A 15,365-nucleotide genomic window follows, 5' to 3' on the forward strand; every position below is an offset into this window, starting at 1 on the left:
ATGTCTGTACGGAAACGGATATTGAAATCTTTCATTTAACTTTAAGCTAGCATTTCACCACAAGCCTAATGATAAGTGTCATAATATAAATCAAGAATATAGGTATAAATTGCAGCTAATGAATCACTTTCAATGAGCTGAATGTGGTGTTTGGCACCAGAAGGGGATTATGGCCAGATTAGAGTCTCTTTGTGTCTGTGGTATTTTCATTGAAAACTGAATTAATATGTTTATTTGGATGTGTTTTGTTTGTCGCTTCATTTGAGTGCAATATTTTTTGTAAAATTTGAGCAATTTAATCAGAAAACCAAGCTTTGTGTGGCTTGTGTATGTACAGTATATGGATCTCTGGCAAAGAGAGAGAGGTGGCACTGTAATCGGATGAGCTCCAGCAGACAAAATCAGACAGGACAAGCGGCAACCCCCCTGTTAATCCGTTTTATAAGGTTTCTCCCCCTGATCATCATCATAATCATTATTAAACAGCACTTCATATGACACAAACTACTTTACTAATTCAATAACATCTTTCGTTTACAAGTGTGCTAGCCAAGGTGCAAAACATCATTTCATTGTCTTATTTTTCAGTAAATATATCTATAAAATAAGATGCATTTACTTGAAACAAATTTGCATAAGATAAGATTTGTTTTAGAGAATATGACATGAATTAAGTTTATTTTTTGTTTTCCAGTGACAATTTTGTTTTCTTTTTTAATAGACAATCTTATTAATTAGTTTTTTTTTTTTTTAGCACAAATTGTCCAATTTTGTGCAGTTTGCGTTTCAAGCAAACAACAAACAAATCTGCCAGTGGGATAAGAAAAGTTAAACTTAATTCTCTGAAAACAAGTCTTATATTATGGAGTTTTGCATCTCAGTTATTTATTTTTAAGATTGTGTAAATGTTAGTATGGATTTTTTTAGAAAACAAGACAATTTTTGATTAAGAAAATTGTTTTGCTTTGTTTATTCCTAAAATATCACTAAAAGATGTTAGAAATCACATTAAAACTATTAACGCATATTGATGGTGAGTGAAGATAGAAAGTCTTAGAATCCACCATGCATTAAATGGTCATTTGCAATTAATTATTGCTTATTTCTCAAAAGATTGATATGATCATATATATTACAGTACATAGGAATTCACAAACTAAAGTTCTCTGTTATATACTTCAGGATTTAATAAGATGTTTATTGGATTGTAGAATAATGTGTCTTACTAAGCTGACAAATCAATCACGCTTTACTTCGTTGCTTGTCATCTAGCGCCTCTATTGCATCACAGGTTGTTACCAAAATGTGTTCAGCCCAAGCGTTGATAAAGGGTGATGGAGGGACAGTGATGGGATGGAGAGGGCTGGGATCAGGCCAGACGTGCTTTCCTGGGAAGTGTCCAGCTGGAGGTGGGAGTGTACTTGTGGGGGGTTAAATTTGGACTCTGTATGGGAGTAGAAAGCCACTTTTGCTCTATGTCTGTCTGTCTCTCACTCTCTTTCTCTAACTATATACACATAACAAACACTCATACACACTTACATGCATGTATATTGCCTGATGCTGCCCTCCCTCTGTTCCGCACAGCAGGGGCTAGGGAAAGGAGGGGCTCGCAGGGGGGATGGAGGGGTGACAGGAGGCAAATATTTTCTAGAGGGAACGCAGAGGACTGCAGGGGGGATGAATTAATGAACACCCACCACATGGTCAACTATGAGAGAGAGTGAGAGAGCGAGAGAGATGGTGGGGTGCAGGGGGCATTTCTTATTATGAAAAAACGTGCGAGTTGGAGCCTGATGGAGAAAAGACAGAATTCCAAGGAAGAAGATGAGTAAAGTATGTGATGTCTTTAAGTTGACCTACATTGTTTTCCCATTGTCTGGACCATTGTGTAACTCGGGTGTGAACATTAAAAAGCATTCTGTTTAGATATGTGAGCTTACATAACATTTTGAATAGGATGTGTCTCCGTTTCCTATCCATACCAACGTATCTTCGCTCACATTCACATAGCTAACGGTGCAAGTGATCATTCTCTATGCTTTTGTTTCAGCTGAACTATTATGTCATTGTGTCCCAGAATGTAAAGGGAATAACCTAGACCTTTGCGTATTCTAACCTCAGAGGTCCGTAGAGACTTGGTATGGAGCTTGTTGTTGGTTGAGGAACATTTACAATAGAGTTGTGTGACCTGCTCAGGTACACACAAATGCATATACACACGGCACAGTGACCTACATGAACTGGGAGGGACCCAGGTTCCTCAGGCTGTTCCCATGCTGAAGACTCTGGGGACTTTAAATCATAGAGCTGGTTTTAGTCAGCATCTAGTTGACTATGATGGCATTTCATTGAAATGCATGCTCATGTTGCTCCAAACCCATATGGCTTTCTATCTTCTGTGGAACACAAAAGGTGAATACTTGAAGAATATCCTGGCCTTTCTTTTCTATGCAATAAAAATAACAGAGGACTGGAGCTATCAAGTTTAACGTGATAAAAAAAAAAAAAAAAAAAAAAAAAACTTAAAAGTGGTCCATATGATTTATCCACTATACTTCAAGTCTTCTGTAGACATGATAGCCTTGTGTGAGGAACAAACTAAAATGTAAATCATTATTCATTGAGATTCTTGACATCTGTACTGTATTGCAGTTTGGTATGTCATGAAAATAGAGATATCTGATATATTTTGGGTTTTGAGTGAAATTTCCAATGAATCAGGTGATCCAATTCACAAAACCTCTGTGATTTGTTCATGAATCAGACTTATTAGTTTGTCAAATTCAACTCGCTGACTCGATCTGATTGTATCAGTTAACAAGACACTGGATGGGAAGATCACTGTTAATAATCATATACATTTCAGTCTTTTAATTACACAAAGCTATAAATCATGCAAAATATTGATACTTTATGGTGCTTTTGTGTCCTGTCTAGGACTTAGAAACTCCAGTCCTTATTTATTCTAATTGCATGTATTTAACCAATATATCCTTAAAAATATCTTGTTTTGGTTCCATTGAAGAAATTAAAAGTGCAGTGTGTAAAATTTGGGAGGATATATTGACAGAAATGCAATATAATATACATAACTATGTTTTCAGTGGTGCATAAAGACCTTACATAATGGACCGTTGTGTATTTAATACTTAGAATGAGCCATTTCTGTCTCATACACTGCCCCCCTCCATGTCAAGTCACCATTACGCATTGGCATTTTTTTTACAGTAACCCTAAATGGACAAACTGCTCTACAGATCGCGTTTCATCACTGTGTTTGTTGGTGTTTTTAGGGGCAGCTTGCATCGTAAGAAGAAACATTATTGCTTTAAAGGGTTAGTTCACTCAAAAATGAAAATTCTGTCATTTATTACTCACCCTCATGCTGTTCCACACCCGTAAGACCTTCGTTAATCTTTGGAACACAAATTAAGATATTTTAGTTGAAATCCGATGGCTCCGTGAAGCCTCCATAGGGAGCAATAACACTTCCTCTCTCAAGATCCATAAAGGTACTAAAAACATATTTAAATCGGTTCATGTGAGTACAGTGGTTCAATATTAATATTATAAAGTGATGAGAATATTTTTGGAGCACCAAAAAAAAAAAAAAAAACGACTTATTTAGTGATGGCCAATTTTAAAACACTGCTTCAGGAAGCATCGGAGCACAAATTAATCAGTGTATCGAATCTGCTGTTCGGAGCGCCAAAGTCACGTGATTTCAGCCGTTGGCAGTTTGACATGCGATCTGAATCATGATTCGATACACTGATTCATTTGTGCTCCGAATCTTCCTGAAGCAGTGTTTTGAAATCGGCCATTAAAGGAGCTTTAGATCTTTCATCAAGTTTCAATCAGATGTATCAGTACCATGCAAGTGTAGTACAGTTCTTTACCTATTTGCTATCATAATTGTTCAGTCTCATCCTGAATCTGTTGTCCGTTTTTGTCTTCATCTGTTCCCCATTATCTATCGTTGTTAACAGAGGTGAACTAAGCATCTCTCCCTACTCTCTCTCTAACTCCCCCCTTTCTCCTCCCAGGGCCCCCCCTCTTCTGCTTTCCTTCGCTGTGTTTTTGTGGATGTCTAATGAAATCCCATGTGAAATGGACAATTGTTGCTCTGAGATTATTTATAGACATAAATAAGCAGCCTTGTTGTTTGTTTTCAATCCCTGCTTAAGAAATAATTAGTTTGAAGCAGCGTAGGAGAAAAAAAAAAGACTGAGATAGAACGCTGAAGCGCATGTCCAGAATTCACATATGAGATGATTTACAGCATCTGAACTGTTCAATCAATCATCCTTTTTTGCAATTTATTTATAAAGCACTTTTAAAAACAACTTTTAGTTTACCAATGTGCTGTACAATTTGTAAACATATACAAAGAGCAAACACACAAAACACACCAATATTACACAACACAATTTACATTACCATGTTGACACTGATCACTGTTTGTTTTGCAGTGTTCAAATTTTCACCTATCTTAATTGTTATATTTTAGTGGAAATGTAGATTCATACTATCTTTCCATAATCTTAAGGATTAAGAAAGAAATAAGACATTCATATAAAAAAAAAAATTTCTGTGGGAGCAATTGGGGGGTTGGTGCCTTGCTCAAGGGCACCTCAGCTGTGGGTAATGAGAGTGGAAGAGAGCGCGTGTTCATTTACTTTCCCCACCTATATTTCCTGCCGGTACTGAGACTCGAACCCGCGACCATCAGGTTACAAGTCCGACTTGCAAAGATATTTTTACTGTGGTTTTTACTATGGTAATGGCCTCCGTAGTTCTATCTGTGGTTACTATGCTCTAAAACAAGTAAATTATGGTTATGCAAATGCAGGACCTGTGCTAGATTTTCAAGGGGTAGGTGATAAATTACTATTTTGACATTAGTCAACACACAATATAAGCAAAGTAACACGCAATGCCCTGTGTGCAGAGTGAATGTGACTGGCTTGAATGTGTTCATTCTTATGTAAAATTGCATCCTTATTCCTTGAACGCTTTGGACCTGGGTGGCATAGCTGCCTTATATGAAAAAAAGATGTGCTGAATGTGAAAAATGAGTCCCATTGTTCATTGTTGCCACCACATTACAAACTTTACAACATCCTTTACAAATTTAGTTCTACTGTCAGACTCAATCCCCCACAAAGAAAGCGATGTCAAAGCACTCACGTGGTGCTGTCAGCGACCGTAGCAGAACTCCGGCAGAAGCGTCTGATTTTTGATTTGATTTTCTGTTTTTGTTTCTCACCGGTTTCATCCCGGGGTCCCCGGAAGCGCAGATTCTGTTTGACGGCGGTCTCAGAGCTGTCAGTCAGCGGGCTGTCTCGCTGTCAAACTGAAGGCAGACTCCATAAATAATGACAATGGCTTTAAATAATACACGGCGGCGGGTTACCAAGGCCTCCGCGCACCCACTATCATGCAGCGAGGCAGGACTCAGCGCAATGTATCGGCAATGCTTTCACTGGCAGCTTTTGTTTTTGTCACATTTGTCTGAGTTTAAGTGACAAAGTCTGACTGGAAGGCAATCCAGGCACTGATCCTTTGAGGAGTAAAGAAAAAAAACCATGGTCTCTCTGCTCAGGTTATCACTTTTTTTTTATTTTGACTAAGTTTGTGCTGTGATATGCAGTTAATATCATGAGTTTAACACCAGGTTTGAGAAAAGTCTGATGCAATGTTAAGAATCCAGCACATTTTCAATAATTCTGTCAATTTTCTTGGTCTTTTCGTTTTCTCTATCTAAAGTCCAGAGTTTTCCAAGAAAAGAACATTTACAATCCTTGGAACTATGTCTGTGTGTGTGTGCTGATGTAATCCTATGTTTTTTGTACAGGTGAACAGGGTGCTATCACCATGTTTCCTCTCTTCCTGCTGGACCACCACATGACGGCCAGAGAACTGGGGCTGTGGAACGGTGTGGTTGCCATGGCGTTTTCCATCTGCGGCTCATCAATCGGGGGCTTCTTGCTCTCTCAGTACAGGTAGGGAGTGTGTTTTGTAATAAAACGATGGTGAAACTGACTCAATTCTAGCTGCAACACCCTTTCAGCCAAGTCATGCTTTGCTATTAATGTTGCAGGAATGGTGTTGGAAGACTTTGTTCTTTTTGATTTCACCTTACATGTTTTCTAAGCCCCCTCTTGCTTTATCGGTTTTTGTAGCCCGTCATCTCTCTGTGAAAGAAACACGGCCCTTTTCTTTTTCTCAGTGTTTTCTCACTATATCTCTCCACCCATCTCAGCCCCAGGTGTGAAAGAAGGAGAGAGAAAGAGATAGAGAGTGTGTGTGAGAGATAGAAAGAGTGATAGTAATGGAAGTAAACACAGCCTTTTGTGGGAGCTGAGAGTAAAGAAGGCTCAGGTGTGAGCTGAAAGGCCTCCAGGATGCATAAGGTTGGACTGCGTGAATAGAGATATACTTGTTGCTGATACGTTGCCCTTGTCTACTGAACTGAGACCGGTTTTTGCTAGTTATGTCTTGCAAAAGTTAAGATAGGAGTTTGGTTGCCTAAACTGTTCCAAGAGCAGCCGAAGTCACTTATCTTCCTCAAGCGGTATTGACTCATAAGCCCACACACCTGTTAGTGTGCTCAGAGAAAGGCATGAGGAAGAGGATTTTGGAGAAACAGGTTCTGTGGTTCTGTGTTTATTTTGTTCCTTCCATACTTGAGGGCAGACATCCAGTCATGTTTTAGGGATTAAAGTGAAATGATACTCTTCATACTGGACATGTGCCATTTTCTCCAGGCTGATTTGCTTTACATTATGGCATCATGAAACATTTTAATGCAGTTTACACAACTCTGGAATGCATTACATTATCTTCTGCACTTGACTGTTGGTGTGTACTTTAGTTAAAATGATGTAATGTTGGTCTATTAATAGCCTGAGAGTAACATCACCCTTAGTCTACCGTCTCTGTGAGCTGCAATTCCCTAACCATCTAAACAAGTATTAGTCACTGAGGTGATAGAAACATTGGCTAGATCAGAGGTCACCAAAATTCAGACCATAATGTTTAAAGTCAGTAAGATGTTGTTGAAAGAAGTCTCTTACCATGGGTGCATTTATCTGATCAAAACTGTGTTATAGTTTAATATATTATAAAATGTAATTTATTCCTGTGATGGCAAAGCTGAATTTTCAGCATTCATTACTCCAGTCTTCAGTGTCACATAATACTTCTGAAATCATTCTAATATGCTGATTTGTTGCTCAGGAAACATTTCTTCTTTTTCTTCTTAATAATAATAATAATAATAATAATAATATTATTATTATTATTATCAATGTTAACAGTAGTTGTGCTGCTTAAAATCTTTGTGGAAACTGATAGATTTTTCAGGATTTTCTATAAATACAAAGTTCAAAGAACAGCATTTATTTGAAATAGAATTTTTTAACTTAATAAGCATTTTTCACTGTCATGTTTGAGCAATTTCAAGGAATGGTAGCCAATGTTTTTCATAAACATGTTTTGTTATACTGGTTGAAATTCTTCACATCCTGATAGTAATCGATAACAGAAGTGGTTTAAATACTAAAAAATGTACATATAACTTCTGTGAAAGTCTTGGACAAGTGGCAACCTCCTAGCCTGACTACGTCAGACTTCCTACTTCCGCTCAATTTCATTTCGCTTCTGTACTTAGTCTGAGACAGCGTCAGAGCTTTCTGTTTACCACCGGTCTGGAAACAGCCGGGCCAATCAACGAACAGAGGGCGGGCTGAGAGCCGTGACGTAGATGTTAAGCGCCGAGTCTTACATTGTAGGTTAGAGAAATCGAAAACCGAACGCGGAAATGGCTGAGACACGGGATGCAGTTCGCTCGGTTATAGAGAACATTCAACTCAAACTGAAGCCAGCTGTGTTTAAAAGATCTAATCCTAAGTTTGAGAGTTGGCTACAAATATTTTCTTGTTTCACTCTGTCAAAAATAAGTTTAGAGCCCGTGATTGTACCGTGTATGCGTAGATTAACTTCGCATAATCTGCAAAAGTCGTTTACAGCCATGTTCACTCCGGTATTTCGCTTGCATCATCATGTGTTTACAACAGGTTTACAATGGAAGTTCAATCATAGATTTGAGCTCGATGCATGATGCCTGTGCTTCGATGAGGCTGTAAAGGCGCATACCATACGTCATAACTAAACGTATCTGATTGGCTTACGGGTAACCAATGATTTTAAACTTCAGACAATCGCCCCCTAGCGAGAGAGTAAACACTTCTCTATTATGCCATTCCAGACTCTGTCTACGAAGCAAAGTGAAGTAGCAGAGTCTGGTATTACCAGGCTAGCAACCTCCCCCAGTTTCTCTTGAATCCAGTACTGAAGTGACTTGAACTGCAATTCATCGACTGGCCGCTAGGGGCAGGCTGCAAAAGAGAGCAGAATCTCATTGACTCACCTTTACAGCAGAAAAAGCATGTTTACAGCCTGGAACAAATTGTGGTGCCCTTCATGACAACTCTGAGGGGGGTGAATTGTTTTATAACTCATCCGTTTAAGCCTAGTTCTGCATAATTGAGGGCGTGGTCAATTGAGTGACAGGTAGATTGCCGCTGCTGTCTGTGAGCCGTCATTTTATTCCAGCAGCTGAATTTGGCATCTCTGCCGTATTTGTGCTTTTTTCTGGATTATTTTATACAATTATAAAATAATATGGCTTTCTGCGTTAATGGTCGAGACTCGAGACAGATGTACATCTGTGTAGATGTGCACGCATGCGGAAGATCAACAGAACACACGTTGTTGGATCGTGACAATGGCAGGAGGATATAAAACAATGACAGCCTGCTTGGATATTATAAAACTAAAACTGCTGCATTTTGAAAAATTATACTCTGGACGTGGGCTCATTTTACAACATAAATGCTGCTCAGGTTGCATAATTTCTTGAAGAACGATGATAGAGAGCAGATCATTCAGAAGAAATAGATAAATAGCTCCTTTGCCTACTAACATGATCACGTCGAGCCAGGCGCACATGGTTTCAGCAACCAGCAAACTCTGCCCATTTTCAGTTATCCGGGAGTGATGTGCGGTGACGTGCAGCTAAGATGGCAGCGGCCTCATTTTCGCTTCAGAAATGCTCTTCAGAAATCTACGGGTGACGTCACGGACACTACGTCCATATTTTTTTTACAGTCTATGCTTGGGACCAAAAAATGTTCATCCAATCTTTGCCTTTGGTCTGAATGCAATGATGGGATGTCTTACCTGCCTGTATTTGCATATCTCCGTGTACCCTGCTCTCCCAGACATCACACACATCATCAGGGTGTTACATGATGCTGTGAGTTGTAGACACATAGTCATTGAGTCAATGGCAAAATGAATCTGCAGCAGTCAGGTGGTACAAGTCAAAGCTCTCTAAATTGTGTACATTCATTATTATTGTAAAGTTATGTGCTTTGAGACATGAGGTAATTTAACACCTTCTCTCTTGACTCTTTGCAGACTGTGCTCTGGCTGTGTGTGTTCATGTGTTTTGAAGGAGGTGTGGCTTTGGGGAGTGCTCTGAAGGGAGGGTGGGATCTTGTGCTTTCAAAGCTAGCTTGCTATTGCAAGCCTTTCCAAAATTGCCTACCCTACCTTTAATGCATCCTTCTTTAAAAAAAAAAAAAAAAAAAATCTGACCTCAAACGTTTGAGTCACTAGCCTAGTATTCAATTAACACTTAAGTATAGGTCCAGTCTCTAAATTTCCTTCCCAGCAAATATCCAAACAATCATAACTTGTACTGGGTAATCAGCCAATATGTTGTATGGATATGAAATTAAATGTGCATTTCAGTGTAATATTATTGCAAGAGTGATTATGGGGAATATAAATTTCAGGGGCTCATCAGGGGCTCATCAGGGGCTTTGAGATGATGTGGTCTCTAAGAAATGTAAATTATAGATGGATACTGTAAATGAACATGCCTTCAGAATACCAAGGGCCTCATGTATAAAATTTTGCATAGATTTCATCCTAAAAAGTGTGGGTACGCACAAAAGGCAGGTTTTGCGTGCACACAAAAGTTTTTAGATTTGTAAAACCATATGTATGCCAGCCCAAAACCTGTAGAAAATTCCCTCTTGAAATCTTAATCAGATTGTGTGTACATGCTTCCCCACCTCACGCCAAAATAACCATATCAGGAGCTTACAATGCCTAGTTTTACTATGCGTATCCTCACCTGCATATCATTTTCATATGTATATTTCCATCCATGTAATACCCTACTACTGCTTTTAAAGGTACAAGACACTCGGACAATATGAGATGAGCGGACGGTAAATGCTGTTTTTGCCATCACATTACATTGCTAAAAATCATTCAGTATCCTTGTCTTGTTTGAAATAAAAATATTCATATAAAATATTCAGTAAAAGAGCACCAATATTGTAGGTATAAAATACTTTTTAGAGAAATTTTTCAAAGAATTATTCTCATTCATTCCTCTTGGCAGAATTTACAATTTTTAGTTGTTTTAAACAAAACGAATTTGTGCAGTTTTACGCATAAAATAAACGTTTTTTAAATAAAATGTTTTTTTGATAATTTTATTGGAAACTGAACAGATACTCATTTTTCGGTGTAACAGTTTTCTGACATCAGTGCTTCACAGAACATTTTAAAAATAAATAATGTAAATCTTACTGTTTCCTTTAAATGGGCATTTTCATGATACTTGGAAGACTGTGTAAGGTGTTATCATTAGGCTACTGTCTGTCTGCACAGGATAAACAGCACACCTGTGTGCGATGTGACAGCAGTTGTACAGTATTGTGTCATCAGACCTATGGACCGTTTGACCACCCAAAGAGTCTGTGAGTGTCTGTCATTATGCCGTCAGAGTCAAGTGTACATCAATGATCAATTTTCTCACTGTTGTTAAAACATTAAAATGTAGCATTCCATAGAAAAAATGATAAAAAGCAGCACATCTATTACAAATATTCATATTTAAATTGATGAATTATTTTTAAACTTCTGGATAATGATTTAATGTAATTTGAGTGCTTAACTCGATTAATGAGAGTGGCATATTTCATATAAACTTGTATATTAAATAGAAAAACAATAGTTTAAAATAATTTTATTTACTTCAAGTGCATTTGCATCCTCTGTACAGGCGCTGCACGTATATTTACTGTAAGTTTATTTTTTATAAATCCCGATATGTGCATGGAAAATTGCGTACACATATTTCAATGCCCATTTTGTGCAATGTTTATATGCCCGGCCTCAGGTGAGTGGAACAGATGTGCGGTCCCAAAAATATGCTAAAAAAATTTACAAGTTAAATATCTATTCTCTCTTAAATGTTCTTACCTTTCCTTCTCTCTCTTTCTCTCTAATCTCTCCATTTCTCTTGTTCCCTTCATCTTTTTTTTCTGTTTTACCTTTCTCCCTCCCTTTCTCTCTTTTGGTCTCTCTCTCCGTCTCTATGCTAAAGGCAGTGTTAGTGAATGGGGAGGAATGTAAAGTTTCACACGCAGGGGGCTTGTTCATTCGACACAGTCGTGCATTCAGGCCTTGCTTCCCACAGATTGGGTTTCTGTCGTTGTCTGTTCAGGGCCACTAAAAGCTAATTTGGACACTTATCCCGGCCCCATCTGAAACGCTTGAGTGGCCAAAAACTGACCCCCATACACTGATCGCCATCAGCAATCTGAGAGTACGAATCTTATCGGGCCTAACTGCTCGTGTGATACGCCTGTTTTAGACTTGCTTTCGATCTCTCGCACCCTTCTCTCTCTCTCTCTCTTTCTAACTTGCTTGTTTTCGTCTTTAAGACTTTCTCTGCCTTTCTTACAGCTCTTTCTCTCTCCTCTCATCTGAGTGAAATATGAAAGAGTGTTATTGAGTGAATGCAGGGAGGGTGTTTGCATGAGAATGATGGCAGATTGGCTTTCTGTCTGACCGGCTGCTGTTGTTGACTGGGTTCATCTAGATCTAAAAGGCTGGTTTAACATGACAGACGATTCCTTACTCTTCTCTTAAAGTTCAGTTGACCTTTACCCACATCTCCTTCTCTCTTTCTCAACTTGCTTTCTCTGTCAGAGGCCTCAGAGTTTATTCACATGGAAAGGACATTTAATTGATGATGCAATTTTATACTTCCTTTTACAACCTTAGGGACTAGTCAAACTAATTTTCATGCAATAGATGCTGTCATCAGAGCTTAACTCAAGCCTGGTTCTTAATCATTCTGCCTGACCTCTTTAAGCATTAATGCATGTATTCATTTTAGAGAACATGATGTAAAATGATGCTAACTATACTGATAATTGGAAATATTAACACCGTAGAAGCCATGACTCCAGACCCTGTGTGTGATTGACAGGGCCCGACGGGTGTTCTGATTGGAGCTGGTAGAAATTGAGGTGTGTGATGGTCACTAATTAGCGGGGGGGGGGGGTTAATCAGCCCATGTCTATGGATCTTGACGCGTTATTGATTATGTCGTTAAGAAAGTTCACCCAGGGGGATTCTTAACTGCTAATAGAGAATCAATGTGAGTGTGCAAGCAAACACAATGCATGTGTACAGGAGTGCTTCTCTGTCTCATTGTGGCAGTCATGTGTGGGTGACTCTCATTAATGTCCTACAATTAGAGATGCACTAATATCATGTTTTTCCAGAACATGACCGATACTGATACTTTCATTTTTGGTACTCACCAATACCGATACCGATACATGTATTTTTACTGCATTTGTAGTTTTAAAATATATTAGGTAGAGAAACCAAAGGAATATTAGCAAAAAATAATGTATTGTATGAGCTTCTGTTACTTTCACTGTTTCACATTCTATTGCTCTATCATATTTTCTTTTTCTTTTAATAGTACAGCACATATTTAGAGCACATATTGTCCTTTGTTTTTTTTTTTGTGATTATTTTTTTTATTGCAGAATAGAACATGGACAATTTGTGTGTCACAGCTTAACTATATACAAAACCAGGGTTTGCATATATAAGAAATAAAATAAATGACAATAATAAATAATAGATGAATAAAAATAAATAAAAAGAGGAGGGAGAGGGGTTGAGTAGATAACACCAACACAGATCTAAGAATCCAACTGCACCTTCTTCCTGGACTTATAGAGCGAGCAGTACAGCTGCTCTAATGAGATATTAACTGGGAGATTTTCCTAATAAATTCTGCCCATGCCTTAAGTGTTTTTGGTTTGGCTTTATTAATTCTTGCTGTTGTGCATTCTAACAATGCAATATTTTTTAGTTCTATAAGCCACATTTTAAATGCTGGGGATGTGGGTTCATGCCAAATTTTAAAAATGATCTTTTTGGCTGCAGTTAGAGCAGCGTGAATGATCTTTCTCTGATTAACATTCAGATTGAGCTCACTATCATCATTCAACAGACAAAGAATGGGATGTTTAGGGATAACCACGTCACACAGCTCTGTCAAGGCTTGAAAAACCTTATCCCAAAATTTTCCAATATGTTGACACTCATAAAACATGTGCATATAGTTCCCCACAGTATTTGAATTACAAAGTAAGCAAAAAGGGGTAGGCAGGCGCTTCATTTTGTGCAGGACATATGGAGTAGTGTAAGGCTTGTGGATGAGTTTGTAGCGTATTAGTTGGTGGGCGAGATTTTTGGACATTGTTGGAATACTTTCCCAAATCCAATTCCAGTTTGGTTTGTAATGGGCCAGTTCCTTTTCCCATATAGTAGTGATAGGGAGTGTGCCACAGCACTGCTTGAGTAATCTGTTATAAATGAATGACACTGCCCCGCGTGCCTGAGAAAAATTCACACAGTCCAACAGAGGATGAGAGTCCAGGTTACAGTTCCATGGTACACCATATGCACGCCTTGCGCTTCTCAATCTTAAATACAGAAAATAGGAGTGACCAGGAAGATTATAGCAGTCTTTCAGATCCTGAAAGGATCTTAATCCTTGAATGTTGAATAAATCACCCAGAACATGTACCCCTTGGTCAGACCATGGCTTGAAAACAAAAGGTTTGTTATCAGATTGTAAGTGATGATTATGCCAAATCGGGGAATCAGTTGTAAACTTCATAGAACTTCCCATAAATTTGCAGACCTATATTGTCCTTTGTTGTTTGATTAACACTACAAACACATTAGCAGGTTTATTAAGCTGCTGTCCCTTTAAGACCGAATGCACTGATCCAATATTTTTACACATACGTTTTATTTCCCATGTGTTTACATTCACATAAATAAACTGACCAAAGTACAAACTTTCTAGAGTTCCCTGAGCCTAGGGGCCTGTGTAGACCTTAATTCACCCCAGGCAGGGCCCGATATCGATACTGGCATTCCTGCCTACAATGACTGATCTGTAAAATATTAGCCTTTAGTATGTATTTTGTTTATTTTTTGCCTTTTTAATGTTGTGTTATATTGCATTACCGTAAACAGGGTCACACTTAAGATTAGGGTCCAGTTCTTACTATTAACTAACTACGACTTTTGCCTCAATAGACTCCTAATTACTGCTTATTAATAGTTAGTAAGGTAGTTGTTAAGTTTAGATACTGGGTAGGATTAAGGGATGTAGAATATGGTCATGCTGAATAAGGCATTAATGTGTGCTTTATAAGTAATAAACAATCAATATCCTAGTAATATGCATGCCAACTAGTTAATAGTGAGAATTGGACCCTGAAATAAAGTGTTACCAAAAACAGTAATAATATTGTGAAATATTATTACAATTGAAAATAACTGTTCTTCGGTGTCACATGATCCTTCAGAAATCATTCTAATATGTTGTTTTAGTGCTCAAGAAACACTGTTCCAAACATTGTTCTGCTCAGTATCTTTATGGAACCTGTACCAGTGATAATAAATAGAAAGTTTGAAAGAGCAGCATTTATTTGAAAATTACATTTTTTTGTAATATAATAAATGTCTTTACTGTCACTTGTCAAAATCAATTGATTGTGCCCTTGACAAATTAAATTAAATTCTTTAAATATTTTTAACTGTAATGTACATTATATTATATTATACATATTTGTGGAGTATGAGATGATATGAACTTTTTCTCTTTTATGTCTTTAGTATTGGCCTGCTGATGAGACGTGTGTTTATGATACGGACTATCAGCATGGTCTTCCAGAGCTCACTTCTCGTAGTGCTGGAGCCCTCGCCCTTGATGAAAGGTGAGAAATTCGCATACACACATATACACATGAACATTCTATAGGACCAAATTTTATTTTATTTTATTTTATTTTATTTTATTTTATTTTATTTTATTTTATTTTATTTTATATTATTTATTTTTTATTTTTTTATTTTTTTTTTTTTTTTATTTTTTTTTTTTTTTTTTT

General features: G+C 37.7%; 1 protein-coding gene across 3 annotated transcripts in view; it reads left to right on the plus strand.

The window, feature by feature from the left end:
- Positions 1 to 15,365, plus strand: part of mfsd3 (major facilitator superfamily domain containing 3) — a 31,064-nt gene that overhangs the window by 3,499 nt on the left and 12,200 nt on the right. For all 3 annotated transcript variants that reach the window (XM_067407664.1, XM_067407663.1, XM_067407662.1), the window contains 2 exons: positions 5,861 to 6,008; positions 15,094 to 15,194. In XM_067407664.1, coding sequence (XP_067263765.1) covers positions 5,861 to 6,008; positions 15,094 to 15,194 — 249 coding nt within the window. The remainder of the gene's footprint in view (positions 1 to 5,860; positions 6,009 to 15,093; positions 15,195 to 15,365) is intronic.

Source organism: Chanodichthys erythropterus, chromosome 13, assembly GCF_024489055.1.
Source record: "Chanodichthys erythropterus isolate Z2021 chromosome 13, ASM2448905v1, whole genome shotgun sequence".
Lineage (NCBI taxonomy): Eukaryota > Metazoa > Chordata > Actinopteri > Cypriniformes > Xenocyprididae > Chanodichthys > Chanodichthys erythropterus.